General features: G+C 51.2%; 1 protein-coding gene across 2 annotated transcripts; it reads left to right on the top strand.

Moving 5' to 3' along the window:
• The first annotated feature begins 317 nt into the window (after nucleotides 1–317).
• On the top strand, nucleotides 318–26853 carry USF2 (upstream transcription factor 2, c-fos interacting). Of its 2 annotated transcripts, none has more exons than XM_069742270.1 (10): nucleotides 318–780; nucleotides 9745–9791; nucleotides 10140–10255; nucleotides 10341–10460; nucleotides 22767–22920; nucleotides 23276–23363; nucleotides 23498–23556; nucleotides 23638–23732; nucleotides 25349–25480; nucleotides 25709–26853. In XM_069742270.1, exons 1-10 carry the CDS (start codon nucleotides 737–739, stop codon nucleotides 25796–25798), a joined length of 945 nt encoding a protein of 314 aa, XP_069598371.1. In that variant the 5' UTR covers nucleotides 318–736; the 3' UTR covers nucleotides 25799–26853. The 2 variants fall into 2 exon arrangements, with proteins under 2 accessions (XP_069598371.1, XP_069598370.1); XM_069742269.1 differs by having other exon boundaries at nucleotides 433–780; nucleotides 25316–25480.
• Nucleotides 26854–27117: the final 264 nt, after the last annotated feature.

Raw genomic sequence — 27117 nt, 5'->3', positions numbered from 1 at the left:
ACGCTACGCTGGAAAACGTAAAATTTGCATCCGTCAGTGAAAGTAGAGAAGACAATCTTGCAGCGTCTTTTCTGCTGCGCATCATTAATAAAACAGAATAAATACCGCAGGATAAAATACCGCAGTCTATAACAGACTGTTCTCTACACATCAAATGGCACACGCCCGACCACTGCTAAATATCAGTAAAACGGAAAGAGAAACACTGTATTTTCGGTCATCTCGCCCGCCTGCCTCTGTGCCTGCGCTACAGTGTACGCTGAATGTCCTAGAACTTGGCGGTGTTTGCGTGTGTCGGGCCCGCCCGCTCTGATTTCGCTGTCTAGAGCTGAGAGTCGCTTTGTGTTTGTCGGGCCCGCCCGCGGTTGAGGCGCAGCTTGTTGTGTGCGGGGCCCGCCCGCTCGTGTCTCTGCCTTCCCGCTCCTGTGCGCTGCGGCTGAGGGACCCGCCCGCTGCTGCTGCTGCTGCTTCCCGTGTGCGCGTCGCTCCCGGCTGCTGCTGCTGTCGGTGCCGGTGTGAGCTGGGCCGCAGCCTGATCTCCCCGCCTCCCTTCTCCTCACGTGTCCCGGCGGCAGTGCAGGAGAGGCAGGGAAGGGAGCTCCTCACATGACCCGTGTGTTTGTCCCCGTGATCAGATCCGTCGGGCCTCCCGCCTCCTCCTCCCCGGGCCGCCCCGGGCCCCGGCCCCGCACAGCCTGACCCCGGGGGGGCCCTCTCCCTGCCCGAGCCCCGACACATGGACATGCTGGATCAGGGCCTCGACTCCTCCGCTGCCGCCAGGTGAGAAATCCAGTCCCAGGCTGCGGCCTACACCCGGAGGCCGAGGGTGGGGGAGGGGCGCGCTGAGTGCTGAGCCCCCTGACACCTCCGACTGCTGACACCCCTGACTGCAGAGCCCCCCGACTGCTGACACGCCTGACTGCAGAGCCCCCCGACTGCTGACACGCCTGACTGCAGAGCCCCCCGACTGCTGACACCCCTGACTGCAGAGCCCCCCGACTGCTGACACCCCTGACTGCAGAGCCCCCCGACTGCTGACACCTCCGACTGCAGAGCCCCCCGACTCCTGACACCCCTGACTGCAGAGCCCCCCGACTGCTGACACGCCTGACTGCAGAGCCCCCCGACTGCTGACACCCCTGACTGCAGAGCCCCCCGACTGCTGACACCCCTGACTGCAGAGCCCCCCGACTGCTGACACCTCCGACTGCAGAGCCCCCCGACTCCTGACACCCCTGACTGCAGAGCCCCCCGACTGCTGACACCCCTGACTGCAGAGCCCCCCGACTGCTGACACCCCTGACTGCAGAGCCCCCCGACTGCTGACACCTCCGACTGCAGAGCCCCCCGACTCCTGACACCCCTGACTGCAGAGCCCCCCGACTGCTGACACGCCTGACTGCAGAGCCCCCCGACTGCTGACACGCCTGACTGCAGAGCCCCCCGACTGCTGACACCCCTGACTGCAGAGCCCCCCGACTGCTGACACCCCTGACTGCAGAGCCCCCCGACTGCTGACACCTCCGACTGCAGAGCCCCCCGACTCCTGACACCCCTGACTGCAGAGCCCCCCGACTGCTGACACGCCTGACTGCAGAGCCCCCCGACTGCTGACACCCCTGACTGCAGAGCCCCCCGACTGCTGACACCCCTGACTGCAGAGCCCCCCGACTGCTGACACCTCCGACTGCAGAGCCCCCCGACTCCTGACACCCCTGACTGCAGAGCCCCCCGACTGCTGACACCCCTGACTGCAGAGCCCCCCGACTGCTGACACCCCTGACTGCAGAGCCCCCCGACTGCTGACACCTCCGACTGCAGAGCCCCCCGACTCCTGACACCCCTGACTGCAGAGCCCCCCGACTGCTGACACGCCTGACTGCAGAGCCCCCCGACTGCTGACACGCCTGACTGCAGAGCCCCCCGACTGCTGACACCCCTGACTGCAGAGCCCCCCGACTGCTGACACCCCTGACTGCAGAGCCCCCCGACTGCTGACACCTCCGACTGCAGAGCCCCCCGACTCCTGACACCCCTGACTGCAGAGCCCCCCGACTGCTGACACGCCTGACTGCAGAGCCCCCCGACTGCTGACACGCCTGACTGCAGAGCCCCCCGACTGCTGACACCCCTGACTGCAGAGCCCCCCGACTCCTGACACCCCTGACTGCAGAGCCCCCCGACTGCTGACACGCCTGACTGCAGAGCCCCCCGACTGCTGACACCCCTGACTGCAGAGCCCCCCGACTGCTGACACCCCTGACTGCAGAGCCCCCCGACTGCTGACACCCCTGACTGCAGAGCCCCCCGACTGCTGACACCCCTGACTGCAGAGCCCCCCGACTGCTGACACCCCTGACTGCAGAGCCCCCCGACTGCTGACACCCCTGACTGCAGAGCCCCCCGACTGCTGACACCTCTGACTGCAGAGCCCCCCGACTGCTGACACGCCTGACTGCAGAGCCCCCCGACTCCTGACACCCCTGACTGCAGAGCCCCCCGACTGCTGACACCCCTGACTGCAGAGCCCCCCGACTGCTGACACCCCTGACTGCAGAGCCCCCCGACTGCTGACACCTCCGACTGCAGAGCCCCCCGACTCCTGACACCCCTGACTGCAGAGCCCCCCGACTGCTGACACGCCTGACTGCAGAGCCCCCCGACTGCTGACACGCCTGACTGCAGAGCCCCCCGACTGCTGACACCCCTGACTGCAGAGCCCCCCGACTGCTGACACCCCTGACTGCAGAGCCCCCCGACTGCTGACACCTCCGACTGCAGAGCCCCCCGACTCCTGACACCCCTGACTGCAGAGCCCCCCGACTGCTGACACGCCTGACTGCAGAGCCCCCCGACTGCTGACACGCCTGACTGCAGAGCCCCCCGACTGCTGACACCCCTGACTGCAGAGCCCCCCGACTCCTGACACCCCTGACTGCAGAGCCCCCCGACTGCTGACACGCCTGACTGCAGAGCCCCCCGACTGCTGACACCCCTGACTGCAGAGCCCCCCGACTGCTGACACCCCTGACTGCAGAGCCCCCCGACTGCTGACACCCCTGACTGCAGAGCCCCCCGACTGCTGACACCCCTGACTGCAGAGCCCCCCGACTGCTGACACCCCTGACTGCAGAGCCCCCCGACTGCTGACACCCCTGACTGCAGAGCCCCCCGACTGCTGACACCTCTGACTGCAGAGCCCCCCGACTGCTGACACGCCTGACTGCAGAGCCCCCCGACTCCTGACACCCCTGACTGCAGAGCCCCCTGACACCCCTGACTGCAGAGCCCCCCGACTCCTGACACCTCCAACTGCAGAGCCCCCCGACTGCTGACACGCCTGACTGCAGAGCCCCCCGACTGCTGACACCCCTGACTGCAGAGCCCCCCAGCTCCTGACACCCCTGACTGCAGAGCCCCCCGACTGCTGACACCCCTGACTGCAGAGCCCCCCGACTCCTGACTCCCCTGACTGCGGAGCCCCCCGACTCCTGACACCCCTGACTGCGGAGCCCCCCGACTCCTGACACCCCTGACTGCGGAGCCCCCCGACTCCTGACACCCCTGACTGCGGAGCCCCCCGACTCCTGACACCCCTGACTGCGGAGCCCCCCGACTCCTGACACCCCTGACTGCGGAGCCCCCCGACTCCTGACACCCCTGACTGCGGAGCCCCCCGACTCCTGACACCCCTGACTGCGGAGCCCCCCGACACCCCCGACTGTGGAGCCCCCCCGACTCCCGACACCCTCGACTGTATCCCCTATATATATATATACTAGATTGTGGCCCGATTCTAACGCATCGGGTATTCTAGAATATGCATGTCCCCGTAGTATATGGACAATGATGATTCTAGAATTCGCGGCAGACTGTGTCCGTCGCTGATTGGTCGAGGCAACCGTTATGACATCATTGTCGCCATGGCAACCATTATGACCTTTACGTCGATACTGTGCCCGTCGCTGAATCAGAAACGTGAGATGTCTACGTCCTTTATGACATCATCGTCGCTGTGCCCGTTGCTGATTGGTCGAGGCCTGGCGGCCTCGACCAATCAGAGACGCGGGATTTCTACGTCGATGCTGTGCCGGTCTCTGATTGGTCGAGGCCAGGCGTCCTCGACCAATCAGAGACGCGGGATTTCCAGGACAGACAGACTGAAAAACCCTTAGACAATTATATATATAGATACCCCCTGCGCCCATCCCCTGTATATAATATATACCCCCTGCGCCCATCCCCTGTATATAATATATACCCCCTGCGCCCATCCCCTGTATATAATATATACCCCCTGCGCCCATCCCCTGTATATAATATACACCCCCTGCGCCCGTCCCCTGTATATAATATACACCCCCTGCGCCCGTCCCCTGTATATAATATACACCCCCTGCGCCCATGTCCTGTATATAATATATACCCCCTGCGCCCGTCCCCTGTATATAATATACACCCCCTGCGCCCATCCCCTGTATATAATATATACCCCCTGCGCCCGTCCCCTGTATATAATATATACCCCCTGCGCCCGTCCCCTGTATATAATATATACCCCCTGCGCCCATGTCCTGTATATAATATATACCCCCTGCGCCCATCCCCTGTATATAATATATACCCCCTGCGCCCATCCCCTGTATATAATATATACCCCCTGCGCCCGTCCCCTGTATATAATATATACCCCCTGCGCCCGTCCCCTGTATATAATATATACCCCCTGCGCCCGTCCCCTGTATATAATATATACCCCCTGCGCCCGTCCCCTGTATATAATATATACCCCCTGCGCCCGTCCCCTGTATATAATATATACCCCCTGCGCCCGTCCCCTGTATATAATATATACCCCCTGCGCCCGTCCCCTGTATATAATATATACCCCCTGCGCCCGTCCCCTGTATATAATATATACCCCCTGCGCCCGTCCCCTGTATATAATATATACCCCCTGCGCCCGTCCCCTGTATATAATATATACCCCCTGCGCCCGTCCCCTGTATATAATATATACCCCCTGCGCCCGTCCCCTGTATATAATATATACCCCCTGCGCCCGTCCCCTGTATATAATATATACCCCCTGCGCCCGTCCCCTGTATATAATATATACCCCCTGCGCCCGTCCCCTGTATATAATATATACCCCCTGCGCCCGTCCCCTGTATATAATATATACCCCCTGCGCCCGTCCCCTGTATATAATATATACCCCCTGCGCCCGTCCCCTGTATATAATATATACCCCCTGCGCCCGTCCCCTGTATATAATATATACCCCCTGCGCCCGTCCCCTGTATATAATATATACCCCCTGCGCCCGTCCCCTGTATATAATATATACCCCCTGCGCCCGTCCCCTGTATATAATATATACCCCCTGCGCCCGTCCCCTGTATATAATATATACCCCCTGCGCCCGTCCCCTGTATATAATATATACCCCCTGCGCCCGTCCCCTGTATATAATATATACCCCCTGCGCCCGTCCCCTGTATATAGTATATACCCCCTGCGCCCGTCCCCTGTATATAGTATATACCCCCTGCGCCCGTCCCCTGTATATAGTATATACCCCCTGCGCCCGTCCCCTGTATATAGTATATACCCCCTGCGCCCGTCCCCTGTATATAGTATATACCCCCTGCGCCCGTCCCCTGTATATAGTATATACCCCCTGCGCCCGTCCCCTGTATATAGTATATACCCCCTGCGCCCGTCCCCTGTATATAGTATATACCCCCTGCGCCCGTCCCCTGTATATAGTATATACCCCCTGCGCCCGTCCCCTGTATATAGTATATACCCCCTGCGCCCGTCCCCTGTATATAGTATATACCCCCTGCGCCCGTCCCCTGTATATAGTATATACCCCCTGCGCCCGTCCCCTGTATATAGTATATACCCCCTGCGCCCGTCCCCTGTATATAGTATATACCCCCTGCGCCCGTCCCCTGTATATAGTATATACCCCCTGCGCCCGTCCCCTGTATATAGTATATACCCCCTGCGCCCGTCCCCTGTATATAGTATATACCCCCTGCGCCCGTCCCCTGTATATAGTATATACCCCCTGCGCCCGTCCCCTGTATATAGTATATACCCCCTGCGCCCGTCCCCTGTATATAGTATATACCCCCTGCGCCCGTCCCCTGTATATAGTATATACCCCCTGCGCCCGTCCCCTGTATATAGTATATACCCCCTGCGCCCGTCCCCTGTATATAGTATATACCCCCTGCGCCCGTCCCCTGTATATAGTATATACCCCCTGCGCCCGTCCCCTGTATATAGTATATACCCCCTGCGCCCGTCCCCTGTATATAGTATATACCCCCTGCGCCCGTCCCCTGTATATAGTATATACCCCCTGCGCCCGTCCCCTGTATATAGTATATACCCCCTGCGCCCGTCCCCTGTATATAGTATATACCCCCTGCGCCCGTCCCCTGTATATAGTATATACCCCCTGCGCCCGTCCCCTGTATATAGTATATACCCCCTGCGCCCGTCCCCTGTATATAGTATATACCCCCTGCGCCCGTCCCCTGTATATAGTATATACCCCCTGCGCCCGTCCCCTGTATATAGTATATACCCCCTGCGCCCGTCCCCTGTATATAGTATATACCCCCTGCGCCCGTCCCCTGTATATAGTATATACCCCCTGCGCCCGTCCCCTGTATATAGTATATACCCCCTGCGCCCGTCCCCTGTATATAGTATATACCCCCTGCGCCCGTCCCCTGTATATAGTATATACCCCCTGCGCCCGTCCCCTGTATATAGTATATACCCCCTGCGCCCGTCCCCTGTATATAGTATATACCCCCTGCGCCCGTCCCCTGTATATAGTATATACCCCCTGCGCCCGTCCCCTGTATATAGTATATACCCCCTGCGCCCGTCCCCTGTATATAGTATATACCCCCTGCGCCCGTCCCCTGTATATAGTATATACCCCCTGCGCCCGTCCCCTGTATATAGTATATACCCCCTGCGCCCGTCCCCTGTATATAGTATATACCCCCTGCGCCCGTCCCCTGTATATAGTATATACCCCCTGCGCCCGTCCCCTGTATATAGTATATACCCCCTGCGCCCGTCCCCTGTATATAGTATATACCCCCCGCGCCAATGCATGTACTACGATTCCAATACAAATGTATGTGGGGCGAATGCGCTTCCATCTTACATAATGGGATAGGTTGTGCCGGCGCAGACTGGCCAGGACACGGCCTTGGAAAAGAGAACATTTCCGAAATCCTCCAGAATTAGAGGGTCACCCGGCGTGGCTCGGTCCTGCTCCGGGATGTAGTCCCATCGACATGGCCGACCGTGACCTGCGCTCGGCTGCAAACTATTCTCCCACGAGTTGTGCGGATCCGCCGGACGTGTGAGCCGAGCCGTGTGCTCTTAATTCTCACCACTCTTGAAAGTGTTAATCCGCTGCCAGAAGCCGATTATAATGCAAGAAGGGCGCCGCTTATTAATAGGAAGCCGCCAGCGGGCACAGCCGAGGAGTGAGACCACTGCAAAGTCTGCGGATGATGGGGTCTAGGGGGGACCCCCATCTGTCTGCCAAGGGTCCAGTAATAAATGTGGGAAAAGCATAAATGGCTCTGTACTGTTCTCACAATAGTTTGTTACAGTGTGTCAGTAAAGATAAAGACCTCACAATAGAGAATTGTAACAAAGGAAAGTCTGACAGCCGTCTGCTTGTTAGTTCTCTATTTGCTTCCACTCAGAGGCAGTAAAGCTGTCCCTCCGGGTGATCCGAAGAAGCCCCCTGCGCAAGGGACAGGGATACCCCTCTGGGTGATCCGAAGAAGCCCCTCCGCAAGGGACAGAGATACCCCTCCGGGTGATCCGAAGAAGCCCCTCCGCAAGGGACAGGGATACCCATCCGGGTGATCCGAAGAAGCCCCTCCGCAAGGGACAGGGATACCCCTCCGGGTGATCCGAAGAAGCCCCCTCTGCAAGGGACAGGGATACCCCTCCGGGTGATCCGAAGAATCCCCCTCCGCAAGGGACAGGGATACCCATCCGGGTGATCTGAAGAAGCCCCTCCACAAGGGACAGGGATACCCCTCCGGGTGATCCGAAGAAGCCCCCTCTGCAAGGGACAGGGATACCCCTCCGGGTGATCCGAAGAATCCCCCTCCGCAAGGGACAGGGATACCCATCCGGGTGATCTGAAGAAGCCCCTCCACAAGGGACAGGGATACCCCTCCGGGTGATCTGAAGAAGCCCCTCCACAAGGGACAGGGATACCCCTCCGGGTGATCCGAAGAAGCCCCTCCACAAGGGACAGGGATACCCATCCGGGTGATCCGAAGAAGCCCCTCCGCAAGGGACAGGGATACCCCTCCGGGTGATCCGAAGAAGCCCCTTCCGCAAGGGACAGGGATACCCCTCCGGGTGATCCGAAGAATCCCCCTCTGCAAGGGACAGGGATACCCCTCCGGGTGATCCGAAGAATCCCCCTCCGCAAGGGACAGGGATACCCATCCGGGTGATCTGAAGAAGCCCCTCCACAAGGGACAGGGATACCCCTCCGGGTGATCTGAAGAAGCCCCTCCACAAGGGACAGGGATACCCCTCCGGGTGATCCGAAGAAGCCCCTCCACAAGGGACAGGGATACCCATCCGGGTGATCCGAAGAAGCCCCTCCGCAAGGGACAGGGATACCCCTCCGGGTGATCCGAAGAAGCCCCTTCCGCAAGGGACAGGGATACCCCTCTGGGTGATCCGAAGAAGCCCCTCCGCAAGGTACAGGGATACCCCTCTGGGTGATCCGAAGAAGCCCCTCCGCAAGGTACAGGGATACCCCTCCGGGTGATCCGAAGAAGCCCCCTCCGCAAGGGACAGGGATACCCATCCGGGTGATCCGAAGAAGCCCCTCCACAAGGGACAGGGATATCCCTCCGGGTGATCCGAAGAAGCCTCCTCCACACCGGGCAGGGATACCCCTCCGGGTGATCCGAAGAAGCCCCTTCCGCAAGGGACAGGGATACCCCTCTGGGTGATCCGAAGAAGCCCCTTCCGCAAGGGACAGGGATACCCCTCTGGGTGATCCGAAGAAGCCCCTTCCGCAAGGGACAGGGATACCCCTCCGGGTGATCCAAAGAAGCCCCCTCCACAAGGGACAGGGATACCCCTCCGGGTGATCCGAAGAAGCCCCTTCCGCAAGGGACAGGGATACCCCTCCGGGTGATCCGCAGAAGCCCCCTTCGCACCGGGCAGGGATACCCCTCCGGGTGCAGTGCGGTTGGACGGCGGTTTTCTTCTCGTCAGGCTGTGCGCTGGCAGAGTAGCGAGGAGCCGCCGTGACAGGACGCAGGGCTTCTCCCTGGAGCTGAGTCATGGGATGTTTCACAACAAGACTGAGTGGCCAGAAAATATAGATATATTTTTTGTAAACAGCGCCCTCCGTTCTGTTATATTCGGGGAGAGGAGACCCTCCATAATCAGAGGGAGCTGAGCGTGCCCCTGTGGCACCACAACTCCCAGCAGGGCAGATCCTAGCAGATGTAGTCGCCCCAATATGTCACTGACTGGGTCTAACATAGGTGTCCAAATTTGAGCGCCAAATGGGAGCGAGGGTCCTGCCGGTAATCACTCACTAATCCGGGTTACCTGGTGCTGTCCTGCGCTGCGGCACCGTTGCAGTGTTTCGCTTTGATTTTCAGATAACTGCACATCATTCGGATCCTCACGTTACATTTTCTTTTGCAGTCACGACAAAGGACAGGAAGCGGACGAAGTGGTAGAGTTACAGGACGGTAAGTGCCCGATCGCCCGTCAGGTCATTTACCCAGCAGAAACTTGAATCTATTATGTAAATAGCTCTATTTAGACCTGATGAGGCCGTTGTACTTACCTTAAAAAATCAGCGCCCTGTTACGAAAATCGGCATTTCATCTTTTTTTAGCTGCTAAAAGTCGAGTTAAAAAAAAAATGAAATTCTCAGTTTCTTATCGGCTGTTCTGACACTGATCTTCAAAGTAAGTACACCAGTTTCCTCAGGTCTTCGATATCTGCATAATCGCGTATGAAGCTCTTTTAATTGGTTACATCAAAATGCAAACGATGTTCGTTACATTGTGCTGGCATCGGTATGTTTCCTGCAGATGACACAAGTGCCGACGAGCACACGGCGGTGGCCATCGCGGCGGTCCAGCAGGCGGCCTTCTCCGACGGGCACAACATCCAGTACCAGTTCCGCACAGAGAACAATGGAGGACAGGTACCGGTCCCGGCGACGCCTCTCCGCGCGGAGCGCTGCTTGCCCTGCACCGACGGAGCATGACGTGTCCTCTCTGTGTTCTCAGGTGACGTACAGAGTGGTCCAGGTGACGGACGGTCAGCTGGACGGACAGGGGGACACGACCGGAGCCGTGAGCGTCGTGTCAACCGCGGCCTTTGCTGGCGCCCAACAGGCTGTGGCCCAGGTGAGAGATGGAGATAAAAAGGGCAGTGAGTGCAGCTCTGGAGTATAATGCAGGATCAGTAATGTAATATATGTACACAGTGACTGCACCAGCAGAATAGTGAGTGCAGCTCTGGAGTATAATGCAGGATATTATACAGGATCAGTAATGTATGTACACAGTGACTGCACCAGCAGAATAGTGAGTGCAGCTCTGGAGTATAATACAGGATGTAACTCAGGATCAGTAATGTAATGTATGTACACAGTGACTGCACCAGCAGAATAGTGAGTGCAGCTCTGGAGTATAATACAGGAGGTAACTCAGGATCAGTAATGTATGTACACGGTGACTGCACCAGCAGAATAGTGAGTGCAGCTCTGGGGTATAATACAGGATGTAACTCAGGATCAGTAATGTAATGTATGTACACAGTGACTGCACCAGCAGAATAGTGAGTGCAGCTCTGGAGTATAATGCAGGATATTATACAGGATCAGTAATGTAATGTATGTACACAGTGACTGCACCAGCAGAATAGTGAGTGCAGCTCTGGAGTATAATACAGGATGTAACTCAGGATCAGTAATGTAATGTATGTACACAGTGACTGCACCAGCAGAATAGTGAGTGCAGCTCTGGAGTATAACACAGGATGTAACTCAGGATCAGTAATGTAATGTATGTACACAGTGACTGCACCAGCAGAATAGTGAGTGCAGCTCTGGGGTATAATATAGGATGTAACTCAGGATCAGTAATGTAATGTATGTACACAGTGACTGCACCAGCAGAATAGTGAGTGCAGCTCTGGAGTATAATACAGGATGTAACTTGGGATCAGTAATGTAATGTATGTACACAGTGACTGCACCAGCAGAATAGTGAGTGCAGCTCTGGAGTATAATACAGGATGTAACTCAGAATCAGTAATGTAATGTATGTACACAGTGACTACACCAGCAGAATAGTGAGTGCAGCTCTGGGGTATAATACAGGATATAACTCAGAATCAGTAATTTAATGTATGTACACAGTGACTGCACCAGCAGAATAGTGAGTGCAGCTCTGGGATATAATACAGGAGGTAACTCAGGATCAGTAATGCAATGTATGTACACAGTGACTGCACCAGCAGAATAGTGAGTGCAGCTCTAGGCTATAATACAGGATGTAACTCAGGATCAGTAATGTACTGTATATACACAGTGACTGCACCAGCAGAATAGTGAGTGCAGCTCTGGAGTATAATACAGGATGTAACCCAGGATCAGTAATGTAATGTATGTACACAGTGACTGCACCAGCAGAATAGTGAGTGCAGCTCTGGGGTATAATACAGGATGTAACTCAGAATCAGTAATGTATGTACACGGTGACTGCACCAGCAGAATAGTGAGTGCAGCTCTGGAGTATAATACAGGATGTAACTCAGGATCAGTAATGTAATGTATGTACACAGTGACTGCACCAGCAGAATAGTGAGTGCTGCTCTGGAGTATAATACATGATGTAACTCAGGATCAGTAATGTAATGTATGTACACAGTGAGTGCACCAACAGAATAGTGAGTGCAGCTCTGGGGTATAATACAGGATGTAACTCAGGATCAGTAATGTAATGTATGTACACAGTGACTGCACCAGCAGAATAGTGAGTGCAGCTCTGGAGTATAATGCAGGATATTATACAGGATCAGTAATGTAATGTATGTACACAGTGACTGCACCAGCAGAATAGTGAGTGCAGCTCTGGAGTATAATACAGGATGTAACTCAGGATCAGTAATGTAATGTATGTACACGGTGACTGCACCAGCAGAATAGTGAGTGCAGCTCTGGAGTATAATACAGGAGGTAACTCAGGATCAGTAATGTAATGTATGTACACGGTGACTGCACCAGCAGAATAGTGAGTGCAGCTCTGGGGTATAATACAGGATGTAACTCAGGATCAGTAATGTAATGTATGTACACAGTGACTGCACCAGCAGAATAGTGAATGCAGCTCTGGGGTATAATACAGGATGTAACTCAGGATCAGTAATGTAATGTATGTACACAGTGACTGCACCAGCAGAATAGTGAATGCAGCTCTGGGGTATAATACAGGATGTAACTCAGGATCATTAATGTAATGTATGTACACAGTGACTGCACCAGCAGAATAGTGAGTGCAGCTCTGGAGTATAATACAGGATGTAACTCAGGATCAGTAATGTAATGTATGTACACAGTGACTGCACCAGCAGAATAGTGAATGCAGCTCTGGGGTATAATACAGGATGTAACTCAGGATCATTAATGTAATGTATGTACACAGTGACTGCACCAGCAGAATAGTGAGTGCAGCTCTGGGGTATAATACAGGATGTAACTCAGGATCATTAATGTAATGTATGTACACAGTGACTGCACCAGCAGAATAGTGAGTGCAGCTCTGGGGTATAATACAGGATGTAACTCAGAATCAGTAATGTACTGTATGTACACAGTGACTGCACCAGCAGAATAGTGAGTGCAGCTCTGGGGTATAATACAGGATGTAACTCAGAATCAGTAATGTAATGTATGTACACAGTGACTGCACCAGCAGAATAGTGAGTGCAGCTCTGGGATATAATACAGGAGGTAACTCAGGATCAGTAATGCAATGTATGTACACAGTGACTGCACCAGCAGAATAGTGAGTGCAGCTCTGGAGTATAATACAGGATGTAACTCAGAATCAGTAATGTAATGTATGTACACAGTGACTACACCAGCAGAATAGTGAGTGCAGCTCTGGGGTATAATACAGGATATAACTCAGAATCAGTAATTTAATGTATGTACACAGTGACTGCACCAGCAGAATAGTGAGTGCAGCTCTGGGATATAATACAGGAGGTAACTCAGGATCAGTAATGCAATGTATGTACACAGTGACTGCACCAGCAGAATAGTGAGTGCAGCTCTAGGCTATAATACAGGATGTAACTCAGGATCAGTAATGTACTGTATATACACAGTGACTGCACCAGCAGAATAGTGAGTGCAGCTCTGGAGTATAATACAGGATGTAACCCAGGATCAGTAATGTAATGTATGTACACAGTGACTGCACCAGCAGAATAGTGAGTGCAGCTCTGGGGTATAATACAGGATGTAACTCAGAATCAGTAATGTATGTACACGGTGACTGCACCAGCAGAATAGTGAGTGCAGCTCTGGAGTATAATACAGGATGTAACTCAGGATCAGTAATGTAATGTATGTACACAGTGACTGCACCAGCAGAATAGTGAGTGCTGCTCTGGAGTATAATACATGATGTAACTCAGGATCAGTAATGTAATGTATGTACACAGTGAGTGCACCAACAGAATAGTGAGTGCAGCTCTGGGGTATAATACAGGATGTAACTCAGGATCAGTAATGTAATGTATGTACACAGTGACTGCACCAGCAGAATAGTGAGTGCAGCTCTGGAGTATAATGCAGGATATTATACAGGATCAGTAATGTAATGTATGTACACAGTGACTGCACCAGCAGAATAGTGAGTGCAGCTCTGGAGTATAATACAGGATGTAACTCAGGATCAGTAATGTAATGTATGTACACGGTGACTGCACCAGCAGAATAGTGAGTGCAGCTCTGGAGTATAATACAGGAGGTAACTCAGGATCAGTAATGTAATGTATGTACACGGTGACTGCACCAGCAGAATAGTGAGTGCAGCTCTGGGGTATAATACAGGATGTAACTCAGGATCAGTAATGTAATGTATGTACACAGTGACTGCACCAGCAGAATAGTGAATGCAGCTCTGGGGTATAATACAGGATGTAACTCAGGATCAGTAATGTATGTACACAGTGACTGCACCAGCAGAATAGTGAATGCAGCTCTGGGGTATAATACAGGATGTAACTCAGGATCATTAATGTAATGTATGTACACAGTGACTGCACCAGCAGAATAGTGAGTGCAGCTCTGGAGTATAATACAGGATGTAACTCAGGATCAGTAATGTAATGTATGTACACAGTGACTGCACCAGCAGAATAGTGAATGCAGCTCTGGGGTATAATACAGGATGTAACTCAGGATCATTAATGTAATGTATGTACACAGTGACTGCACCAGCAGAATAGTGAGTGCAGCTCTGGGGTATAATACAGGATGTAACTCAGGATCATTAATGTAATGTAAGTACACAGTGACTGCACCAGCAGAATAGTGAGTGCAGCTCTGGGGTATAATACAGGATGTAACTCAGAATCAGTAATGTACTGTATGTACACAGTGACTGCACCAGCAGAATAGTGAGTGCAGCTCTGGGGTATAATACAGGATGTAACTCAGAATCAGTAATGTAATGTATGTACACAGTGACTGCACCAGCAGAATAGTGAGTGCAGCTCTGGGATATAATACAGGAGGTAACTCAGGATCAGTAATGCAATGTATGTACACAGTGACTGCACCAGCAGAATAGTGAGTGCAGCTCTGGGCTATAATACAGGATGTAACTCAGGATCAGTAATGTACTGTATATACACAGTGACTGCACCAGCAGAATAGTGAGTGCAGCTCTGGAGTATAATACAGGATGTAACCCAGGATCAGTAATGTAATGTATGTACACAGTGACTGCACCAGCAGAATAGTGAGTGCAGCTCTGGGGTATAATACAGGATGTAACTCAGAATCAGTAATGTAATGTATGTACACGGTGACTGCACCAGCAGAATAGTGAGTGCAGCTCTGGAGTATAATACAGGATGTAACTCAGGATCAGTAATGTAATGTATGTACACAGTGACTGCACCAGCAGAATAGTGAATGCAGCTCTGGGGTATAATACAGGATGTAACTCAGGATCAGTAATGTAATGTATGTACACAGTGACTGCACCAGCAGAATAGTGAATGCAGCTCTGGGGTATAATACAGGATGTAACTCAGGATCATTAATGTAATGTATGTACACAGTGACTGCACCAGCAGAATAGTGAGTGCAGCTCTGGAGTATAATACAGGATGTAACTCAGGATCAGTAATGTAATGTATGTACACAGTGACTGCACCAGCAGAATAGTGAATGCAGCTCTGGGGTATAATACAGGATGTAACTCAGGATCATTAATGTAATGTATGTACACAGTGACTGCACCAGCAGAATAGTGAGTGCAGCTCTGGGGTATAATACAGGATGTAACTCAGGATCATTAATGTAATGTATGTACACAGTGACTGCACCAGCAGAATAGTGAGTGCAGCTCTGGGGTATAATACAGGATGTAACTCAGAATCAGTAATGTACTGTATGTACACAGTGACTGCACCAGCAGAATAGTGAGTGCAGCTCTGGGGTATAATACAGGATGTAACTCAGAATCAGTAATGTAATGTATGTACACAGTGACTGCACCAGCAGAATAGTGAGTGCAGCTCTGGGATATAATACAGGAGGTAACTCAGGATCAGTAATGCAATGTATGTACACAGTGACTGCACCAGCAGAATAGTGAGTGCAGCTCTGGGCTATAATACAGGATGTAACTCAGGATCAGTAATGTACTGTATATACACAGTGACTGCACCAGCAGAATAGTGAGTGCAGCTCTGGAGTATAATACAGGATGTAACCCAGGATCAGTAATGTAATGTATGTACACAGTGACTGCACCAGCAGAATAGTGAGTGCAGCTCTGGGGTATAATACAGGATGTAACTCAGAATCAGTAATGTAATGTATGTACACGGTGACTGCACCAGCAGAATAGTGAGTGCAGCTCTGGAGTATAATACAGGATGTAACTCAGGATCAGTAATGTAATGTATGTACACAGTGACTGCACCAGCAGAATAGTGAATGCAGCTCTGGGGTATAATACAGGATGTAACTCAGGATCATTAATGTAATGTATGTACACAGTGACTGCACCAGCAGAATAGTGAATGCAGCTCTGGGGTATAATACAGGATGTAACTCAGGATCATTAATGTAATGTATGTACACAGTGACTGCACCAGCAGAATAGTGAGTGCAGCTCTGGAGTATAATACAGGATGTAACTCAGGATCAGTAATGTAATGTATGTACACGGTGACTGCACTAGCAGAATAGTGAGTGCAGCTCTGGAGTATAATACAGGAGGTAACTCAGGATCAGTAATGTAATGTATGTACACGGTGACTGCACCAGCAGAATAGTGAGTGCAGCTCTGGGGTATAATATAGGATGTAACTCAGGATCAGTAATGTAATGTATGTACACAGTGACTGCACCAGCAGAATAGGGAGTGCAGCTCTGGGGTATAATACAGGATGTAACTCGGGATCAGTAATGTAATGTATGTACACAGTGACTGCACCAGCAGAATAGTGAGTGCAGCTCTGGGGTACAATACATGATGTAACTCAGGATCAGTAATGTAATGTATGTACACAGTGACTGCACCAGCAGAATAGTGAGTGCAGCTCTGGGGTATAATACATGATGTAACTCAGGATCAGTAATGTATGTACACAGTGACTGCACCAGCAGAATAGTGAGTGCAGCTCTGGGGTATAATACATGATGTAACTCAGGATCAGTAATGTAATGTATGTACACAGTGACTGCACCAGCAGAATAGTGAGTGCAGCTCTGGAGTATAATACATGATGTAACTCAGGATCAGTAATGTAATGTATGTACACAGTGAGTGCACCAACAGAATAGTGAGTGCAGCTCTGGGGTATAATACAGGATGTAACTCAGGATCAGTAATGTAATGTATGTACACAGTGACTGCACCAGCAGAATAGTGAGTGCAGCTCTGGAGTATAATGCAGGATATTATACAGGATCAGTAATGTAATGTATGTACACAGTGACTGCACCAGCAGAATAGTGAGTGCAGCTCTGGAGTATAATACAGGATGTAACTCAGGATCAGTAATGTAATGTATGTACACGGTGACTGCACTAGCAGAATAGTGAGTGCAGCTCTGGAGTATAATACAGGAGGTAACTCAGGATCAGTAATGTAATGTATGTACACGGTGACTGCACCAGCAGAATAGTGAGTGCAGCTCTGGGGTATAATATAGGATGTAACTCAGGATCAGTAATGTAATGTATGTACACAGTGACTGCACCAGCAGAATAGTGAATGCAGCTCTGGGGTATAATACAGGATGTAACTCAGGATCATTAATGTAATGTATGTACACAGTGACTGCACCAGCAGAATAGTGAGTGCAGCTCTGGGGTATAATACAGGATGTAACTCAGGATCAGTAATGTAATGTATGTACACAGTGACTGCACCAGCAGAATAGGGAGTGCAGCTCTGGGGTATAATACAGGATGTAACTCGGGATCAGTAATGTAATGTATGTACACAGTGACTGCACCAGCAGAATAGTGAGTGCAGCTCTGGGGTACAATACATGATGTAACTCAGGATCAGTAATGTAATGTATGTACACAGTGACTGCACCAGCAGAATAGTGAGTGCAGCTCTGGGGTATAATACATGATGTAACTCAGGATCAGTAATGTATGTACACAGTGACTGCACCAGCAGAATAGTGAGTGCAGCTCTGGGGTATAATACATGATGTAACTCAGGATCAGTAATGTAATGTATGTACACAGTGACTGCACCAGCAGAATAGTGAGTGCAGCTCTGGAGTATAATACAGGATGTAACTCAGGATCAGTAATGTAATGTATGTACACAGTGACTGCACCAGCAGAATAGTGAGTGCTGCTCTGGAGTATAATACATGATGTAACTCAGGATCAGTAATGTAATGTATGTACACAGTGACTGCACCAGCAGAATAGTGAGTGCAGCTCTGGGGTATAATACAGGATGTAACTCAGAATCAGTAATGTAATGTATGTACACAGTGACTGCACCAGCAGAATAGTGAGTGCAGCTCTGGGATATAATACAGGAGGTAACTCAGGATCAGTAATGCAATGTATGTACACAGTGACTGCACCAGCAGAATAGTGAGTGCAGCTCTGGGCTATAATACAGGATGTAACTCAGGATCAGTAATGTAATGTATGTACACAGTGACTGCACCAGCAGAATAGTGAGTGCAGCTCTGGGATATAATACAGGAGGTAACTCAGGATCAGTAATGCAATGTATGTACACAGTGACTGCACCAGCAGAATAGTGAGTGCAGCTCTGGGATATAATACAGGAGGTAACTCAGGATCAGTAATGCAATGTATGTACACAGTGACTGCACCAGCAGAATAGTGAGTGCAGCTCTAGGCTATAATACAGGATGTAACTCAGGATCAGTAATGTACTGTATATACACAGTGACTGCACCAGCAGAATAGTGAGTGCAGCTCTGGAGTATAATACAGGATGTAACCCAGGATCAGTAATGTAATGTATGTACACAGTGACTGCACCAGCAGAATAGTGAGTGCAGCTCTGGGGTATAATACAGGATGTAACTCAGAATCAGTAATGTATGTACACGGTGACTGCACCAGCAGAATAGTGAGTGCAGCTCTGGAGTATAATACAGGATGTAACTCAGGATCAGTAATGTAATGTATGTACACAGTGACTGCACCAGCAGAATAGTGAGTGCTGCTCTGGAGTATAATACATGATGTAACTCAGGATCAGTAATGTAATGTATGTACACAGTGAGTGCACCAACAGAATAGTGAGTGCAGCTCTGGGGTATAATACAGGATGTAACTCAGGATCAGTAATGTATGTACACAGTGACTGCACCAGCAGAATAGTGAGTGCAGCTCTGGAGTATAATGCAGGATATTATACAGGATCAGTAATGTAATGTATGTACACAGTGACTGCACCAGCAGAATAGTGAGTGCAGCTCTGGAGTATAATACAGGATGTAACTCAGGATCAGTAATGTAATGTATGTACACGGTGACTGCACCAGCAGAATAGTGAGTGCAGCTCTGGAGTATAATACAGGAGGTAACTCAGGATCAGTAATGTAATGTATGTACACGGTGACTGCACCAGCAGAATAGTGAGTGCAGCTCTGGGGTATAATACAGGATGTAACTCAGGATCAGTAATGTAATGTATGTACACAGTGACTGCACCAGCAGAATAGTGAATGCAGCTCTGGGGTATAATACAGGATGTAACTCAGGATCAGTAATGTATGTACACAGTGACTGCACCAGCAGAATAGTGAATGCAGCTCTGGGGTATAATACAGGATGTAACTCAGGATCATTAATGTAATGTATGTACACAGTGACTGCACCAGCAGAATAGTGAGTGCAGCTCTGGAGTATAATACAGGATGTAACTCAGGATCAGTAATGTAATGTATGTACACAGTGACTGCACCAGCAGAATAGTGAATGCAGCTCTGGGGTATAATACAGGATGTAACTCAGGATCATTAATGTAATGTATGTACACAGTGACTGCACCAGCAGAATAGTGAGTGCAGCTCTGGGGTATAATACAGGATGTAACTCAGGATCATTAATGTAATGTATGTACACAGTGACTGCACCAGCAGAATAGTGAGTGCAGCTCTGGGGTATAATACAGGATGTAACTCAGAATCAGTAATGTACTGTATGTACACAGTGACTGCACCAGCAGAATAGTGAGTGCAGCTCTGGGGTATAATACAGGATGTAACTCAGAATCAGTAATGTAATGTATGTACACAGTGACTGCACCAGCAGAATAGTGAGTGCAGCTCTGGGATATAATACAGGAGGTAACTCAGGATCAGTAATGCAATGTATGTACACAGTGACTGCACCAGCAGAATAGTGAGTGCAGCTCTGGGCTATAATTCAGGATGTAACTCAGGATCAGTAATGTACTGTATATACACAGTGACTGCACCAGCAGAATAGTGAGTGCAGCTCTGGAGTATAATACAGGGTGTAACCCAGGATCAGTAATGTAATGTATGTACACAGTGACTGCACCAGCAGAATAGTGAGTGCAGCTCTGGGGTATAATACAGGATGTAACTCAGAATCAGTAATGTAATGTATGTACACGGTGACTGCACCAGCAGAATAGTGAGTGCAGCTCTGGAGTATAATACAGGATGTAACTCAGGATCAGTAATGTAATGTATGTACACAGTGACTGCACCAGCAGAATAGTGAATGCAGCTCTGGGGTATAATACAGGATGTAACTCAGGATCAGTAATGTAATGTATGTACACAGTGACTGCACCAGCAGAATAGTGAATGCAGCTCTGGGGTATAATACAGGATGTAACTCAGGATCATTAATGTAATGTATGTACACAGTGACTGCACCAGCAGAATAGTGAGTGCAGCTCTGGAGTATAATACAGGATGTAACTCAGGATCAGTAATGTAATGTATGTACACAGTGACTGCACCAGCAGAATAGTGAATGCAGCTCTGGGGTATAATACAGGATGTAACTCAGGATCATTAATGTAATGTATGTACACAGTGACTGCACCAGCAGAATAGTGAGTGCAGCTCTGGGGTATAATACAGGATGTAACTCAGGATCATTAATGTAATGTATGTACACAGTGACTGCACCAGCAGAATAGTGAGTGCAGCTCTGGGGTATAATACAGGATGTAACTCAGAATCAGTAATGTACTGTATGTACACAGTGACTGCACCAGCAGAATAGTGAGTGCAGCTCTGGGGTATAATACAGGATGTAACTCAGAATCAGTAATGTAATGTATGTACACAGTGACTGCACCAGCAGAATAGTGAGTGCAGCTCTGGGATATAATACAGGAGGTAACTCAGGATCAGTAATGCAATGTATGTACACAGTGACTGCACCAGCAGAATAGTGAGTGCAGCTCTGGGCTATAATACAGGATGTAACTCAGGATCAGTAATGTACTGTATATACACAGTGACTGCACCAGCAGAATAGTGAGTGCAGCTCTGGAGTATAATACAGGATGTAACCCAGGATCAGTAATGTAATGTATGTACACAGTGACTGCACCAGCAGAATAGTGAGTGCAGCTCTGGAGTATAATGCAGGATATTATACAGGATCAGTAATGTAATGTATGTACACAGTGACTGCACCAGCAGAATAGTGAGTGCAGCTCTGGAGTATAATACAGGATGTAACTCAGGATCAGTAATGTAATGTATGTACACGGTGACTGCACTAGCAGAATAGTGAGTGCAGCTCTGGAGTATAATACAGGAGGTAACTCAGGATCAGTAATGTAATGTATGTACACGGTGACTGCACCAGCAGAATAGTGAGTGCAGCTCTGGGGTATAATACAGGATGTAACTCAGGATCAGTAATGTAATGTATGTACACAGTGACTGCACCAGCAGAATAGTGAATGCAGCTCTGGGGTATAATACAGGATGTAACTCAGGATCATTAATGTAATGTATGTACACAGTGACTGCACCAGCAGAATAGTGAGTGCAGCTCTGGGGTATAATACAGGATGTAACTCAGGATCAGTAATGTAATGTATGTACACAGTGACTGCACCAGCAGAATAGTGAGTACAGCTCTGGAGTATAATACAGGATGTAACTCAGGATCAGTAATGTAATGTATGTACACAGTGACTGCACCAGCAGAATAGTGAGTGCAGCTCTGGGGTACAATACATGATGTAACTCAGGATCAGTAATGTAATGTATGTACACAGTGACTGCACCAGCAGAATAGTGAGTGCAGCTCTGGGGTATAATACATGATGTAACTCAGGATCAGTAATGTATGTACACAGTGACTGCACCAGCAGAATAGTGAGTGCAGCTCTGGGGTATAATACATGATGTAACTCAGGATCAGTAATGTAATGTATGTACACAGTGACTGCACCAGCAGAATAGTGAGTGCAGCTCTGGAGTATAATACAGGATGTAACTCAGGATCAGTAATGTAATGTATGTACACAGTGACTGCACCAGCAGAATAGTGAGTGCTGCTCTGGAGTATAATACATGATGTAACTCAGGATCAGTAATGTAATGTATGTACACAGTGAGTGCACCAACAGAATAGTGAGTGCAGCTCTGGGGTATAATACAGGATGTAACTCAGGATCAGTAATGTAATGTATGTACACAATGACTGCACCAGCAGAATAGTGAGTGCAGCTCTGGGGTATAATACAGGATGTAACTCAGGATCAGTAATGTAATGTATGTACACAGTGACTGCACCAGCAGAATAGTGAGTGCAGCTCTGGAGTATAATGCAGCACCTTATTGTTGGTGTTTGGTGTGCTATAGTTTTACGCTTTCCATCGCTCCATAAGTCACAATGTGATAGTTTTCATATGTTCTGACTTTGGTCCCTGGTGTTGCAGGCGGTCATCCAGAACCCCTTCAGTAATGGCGGCAGTCCTTCTACAGACGCGGTCAGTGGCGAGGCTCGCTTTGCATACTTCCCCGCTTCCACTGTGGGCGACACAACGGCGGTGTCCGTTCAGACTACTGACCCTGCGCTGACACAAGCCGGTGGTAAGTGCCTTCCCCTTTATAATTGGTGGGGTCAGAGATGGGAGATTTGATGCCAAGTTCTGCGGCCATTCAGCACGTCCGTAATCTGTGAGCGCTAGGCATGGTGATCCGGGGGGCTGCTGATCGGGGGGCTGCTGATCTCCTCTCACTTGTCGCACCACAATGATGTCTTGGCCGCCTGGTTAGTCAGGAGAGGAGCCGAGGATGGCTGGATGTGAGCAGAGGTTCTCAGGTTCCCCTCCAGCTATTAAGTGACAGCAAGCAGAGCTCCTGAACCTGCTCGGGGTCTCATGCACATTGCAGAATTGACGTACCCCGCTACATACTGTAATAATCTGCTCCTTTCTATCCTCAGGACAGTTCTACGTCATGATGACCCCTCAAGATGTGATTCCTGCCGGTACACAGAGGACGATCGCTCCGCGCACGCACCCCTACTCTCCGTACGTATCAGGCCGCCACCTGCTGGATGATGGCGTCAGTGCACGTCCTACAGCTCAGACCCCACTGAATCTGGGGGACCCCAATATTTTATGTATCCTCCTCAGTTGGACTTTTTGCTTCCTTCACTATCTAGAAAAATGGATGGAAACAGAACTCCTCGGGACGAGCGGCGCCGAGCACAACACAACGAAGGTACGCGGGCGGCTCCGCAGACTCGGCACCGTTACTTGTTGTATTCGCATTTCCAATATTTTTCCCCTTTTTTCCTTGCAGTGGAGAGAAGAAGAAGAGACAAGATTAACAACTGGATCGTCCAGCTATCGAAAATCATTCCAGACTGCAACACGGAGAGCAGCAAAACCGGAGCAGTAAGAGCCGCACATTCACCTTTCTTCTGCCATTGTGGATTAAAGGGGCAAAACCCCCCCAGGGTCTGACCTGTGGGACCACCACAACCAGTCCTAAGAGTTAGGAGCCGCAGCAACAATTAAGAGCTGCAGTTTCTTCACTGATTTTATCTTGCATATCTGGGTATGAAGGGGCAGGAGTGCTGGGTCGGTGTCCTCACCCACCGGGGGGTTGGCAGCCCCTCGCTGTCTGGGGGTCGGCAGCCCCTCGCTCTTTGGGGGTTGGGCGCCCCTCGCTCTTTGGGGGTTGGGCGTCCCTCGCTCTTTGGGGGTCGGGCGCCCCTCGCCCTCTGGGGGTCGGGCACCCCTTGCCCTCTGGGGGTCAGGCGGCCCTCGCTTTCTGGGGGTCGGCAGCCCCTCGCTCTTTGGGGGTCGGGCGCCCCTCGCTCTTTGGGGGTCGGGCGCCCCTCGCTCTTTGGGGGTCAGGCGGCCCTCGCTCTCTGGGGGTCGGGCGCCCCTCGCCCTCTGGGGGTCGGGCGCCCCTCGCTCTTTGGGGGTCGGGCGCCCCTCGCCCTCTGGGGGTCAGGCGGCCCTCGCTCTCTGGGGGTCGGGCGCCCCTCGCCCTCTGGGGGTCGGGCGCCCCTCGCCCTCTGGGGGTCAGGCGGCCCTCGCTCTCTGGGGGTCGGCAGCCCCTCGCTCTTTGGGGGTCGGGCGCCCCTCGCTCTTTGGGGGTTGGGCGTCCCTCGCTCTTTGGGGGTCGGGCGCCCCTCGCCCTCTGGGGGTCGGGCGCCCCTTGCCCTCTGGGGGTCAGGCGGCCCTCGCTCTCTGGGGGTCGGCAGCCCCTCGCTCTTTGGGGGTCGGGCGCCCCTCGCTCTTTGGGGGTCGGGCGCCCCTCGCCCTCTGGGGGTCGGGCGCCCCTCGCTCTTTAGGGGTCGGGCGCCCCTCGCCCTCTGGGGGTCGGGCGCCCCTCGCCCTCTGGGGGTCGGGCGCCCCTCGCCCTCTGGGGGTTGGCGTCCCTCGCTCTCTGAGGGTCGGCAGCCCCTCGCCTTCTGGGGGTCTGTGCTCCTCGCTTTCCGGGGGTCGGCATCTCCTCCGTAAGGCTAGGTTCACATTGCGTTAATGGGTTAACGCTAACGGACAGCGTTGCATGGCGAAAAAGTCGCAATCAACGCCATGCAACGGGTCCATTAGCGCACCCATTGACAGCAATGTTATTTCTTCCTGTAGCGCATCGCTAGCGCGTGCCATTTTCGGCACGTACTAGCGATGTGCCGTTCTTTTGTGATGGCACATCACGCGTCCGAGGTCCGGTCCTCACTAGCGCAGATCGGGGATCTGCGCTAGCGGGGACAGCGAATGCGGCCCCAAAATGAACATTGCGTTAGCGCAATCCGCTAGCGTTATGCGCTTAACGGATTGCCCTAACGCAATGTGACCCTAGCCTTAGTAATGGCTGCTTAGAGGGGCGCTCCAGGCAGAAGTGATCGCTGCTTAGTGCCGGGCTGAGGGTGATGGAGAATGATAGAGTAAATCTAACAAAGCTGATTGTGACACTCGTGCTATGACAACCCTCATTATATTCAGATTTCCCGTTTTGCCTCTAGGGTGTAATAGATCCCTTGTTTTCCGGTTCACAGCAGAGTAAAGGCGGGATCCTGTCCAAAGCCTGCGACTACATCCGCGAGCTGCGGCAGACCAACCAGCGCATGCAGGAGACCTTCAAAGAAGCCGAGCGGCTGCAGATGGACAACGAGATGCTGCGCCAGCAGGTCTGTCCTACTCCGGCCTCCTACATATGTAAACGCCATTTTTAAGATGACAGCGGCAAAAGAAGCCGCGTCCCCCGTTACTACTGACCTCGGCATCTAAGAGGTTAAACGAGCCGGATCGGCGCGGCTCCTGCGGGCACAGTTCCACACCCCGCTCTGGCACGGCGCAGGAAGACTTGGCAGACGGATCTGCAATGTAAACGTCTCCGTCTTCTGTTTCCTTTACAGATAGAAGAGCAGAAGAACGAGAACACCCTCCTGCGGGCGCAGCTGGCGCAGCACGGCATCGAGGTGGTGGAAGAGGCGCCGAGGCAGTAGGTCGGGGCGCCCGCGCTCCTCGTGTGAAAGCAGCGAGTCAAAAAAAATGCCACGAGAAAAGAAAAAAAACTTGTGTATCAGCTTCCCCCCTCTCCCTTCGTTTTACCCTTTCTGCCCCGCGCACCTACCCCTGCCCCGAGACCCCAACTCCTCTTACAATAACCTTGTCAAAGATCTTTCTCCATCCTGGCGAACTGCGTGGCACAAAAAGCTGGCGGGCGAGGGGCTGACCGGAGAAGATCTACCCCCCCATCAACTTGGACTATGCTCACCTTGGAAAACGTCTTCACCGCCAGGGACTTGCATGGGGCTGACGGAAGGGGCTGCCCACGCGGCAGCGGGTCTTATTACATTTGCATTGCTCTTTATTTTTTTTTTTTATGATGAATCTATAAATATGAACATACGTAGACTTTTAGCAATGACGATAGACGGAGTCCTTGGTTTTTTTGTTTTTCTTTTTAATCCCCTCTGTGGTAATTGTCTGCACTGGATTTACACGTTGCAGCATTAAACCGAACACGGAGATTGGCACGTTGATATTCTATGCGGCCCTGGGAGGCGCCGTTCACACATGTTACCAACTGGCTTCATTCTGCACTCTCTGGCCTCTAAACAGTGATGGAGAGCTATGTACCAAGCTGTCCGCCCTTCGTATCCTGGCCACTAGATGGCGACAGAAAGCTATGTACCAAGCTGTCCGCCCTTCGCATCCTGGCCACTAGATGGCGACAGAAAGCTATGTACCAAGCTGTCCGCCCTTCGCATCCTGGCCACTAGATGGCGACAGAGAGCTATGTACCAAGCTGTCCGCCCTTCGTATCCTGGCCACTAGATGGCGACAGAGAGCTATTTACTGAGCAGCTTTTGGCATTCAATCTCACTTTACTGCACTGGTGTAAACAGTCACCGCTCACCTCCAGAGCTGCATTTATTATCTGACACATGATTTAGAAAGGCATGGCACAGGTTAGGGCTGCCAGTTTGTCAGAGATTCTTGCATCTTTTTTTTTGTTGCTAAGATCCCACCTGAAAATAAACATTTTATGTATATATTTCCTGACTAGTCAGTTGTACGGAACAGGAAAGGGGCGCTGTGCAAGGAAAGTCTGCGGTGCACTGAAAGCGTGTGCCACAGCGCTTCCCCTCCTCCATTGTTGCACAGCTTCTGCGATCTGGAACGCACCACGTTTCGTTTTATGGTTGGTCACGTGATAACAAGACGTCCCAAGAAAAACATTCTTTTTATTGTACTTTACCTCCTGTCATTTTTGGTGACTTTTATCGCTACCATTAATAAAAAGAAAAATCCTAACGTC

This window comes from Ranitomeya imitator, chromosome 10 (assembly GCF_032444005.1).
Source record: "Ranitomeya imitator isolate aRanImi1 chromosome 10, aRanImi1.pri, whole genome shotgun sequence".
Lineage (NCBI taxonomy): Eukaryota > Metazoa > Chordata > Amphibia > Anura > Dendrobatidae > Ranitomeya > Ranitomeya imitator.
The sequence above is the reverse complement of the archived record's forward strand: the minus strand, read 5'-3'. Positions and strand labels throughout refer to the sequence as shown.

What these genes read in the sequence shown, in the direction of transcription:
- USF2 (XM_069742269.1), top strand. Translation starts at nt 737, where the DNA reads ATGGACATGCTGGATCAGGGCCTCGACTCCTCCGCTGCCGCCAG. An exon ending in CAGAGAACAATGGAGGACAG is followed by an intron (nt 10,256 to 10,340) that starts GTACCGGTCCCG and finishes CTGTGTTCTCAG; the next exon opens with GTGACGTACAGAGTGGTCCA. An exon ending in CGCACGCACCCCTACTCTCC is followed by an intron (nt 23,364 to 23,497) that starts GTACGTATCAGG and finishes TTCACTATCTAG; the next exon opens with AAAAATGGATGGAAACAGAA.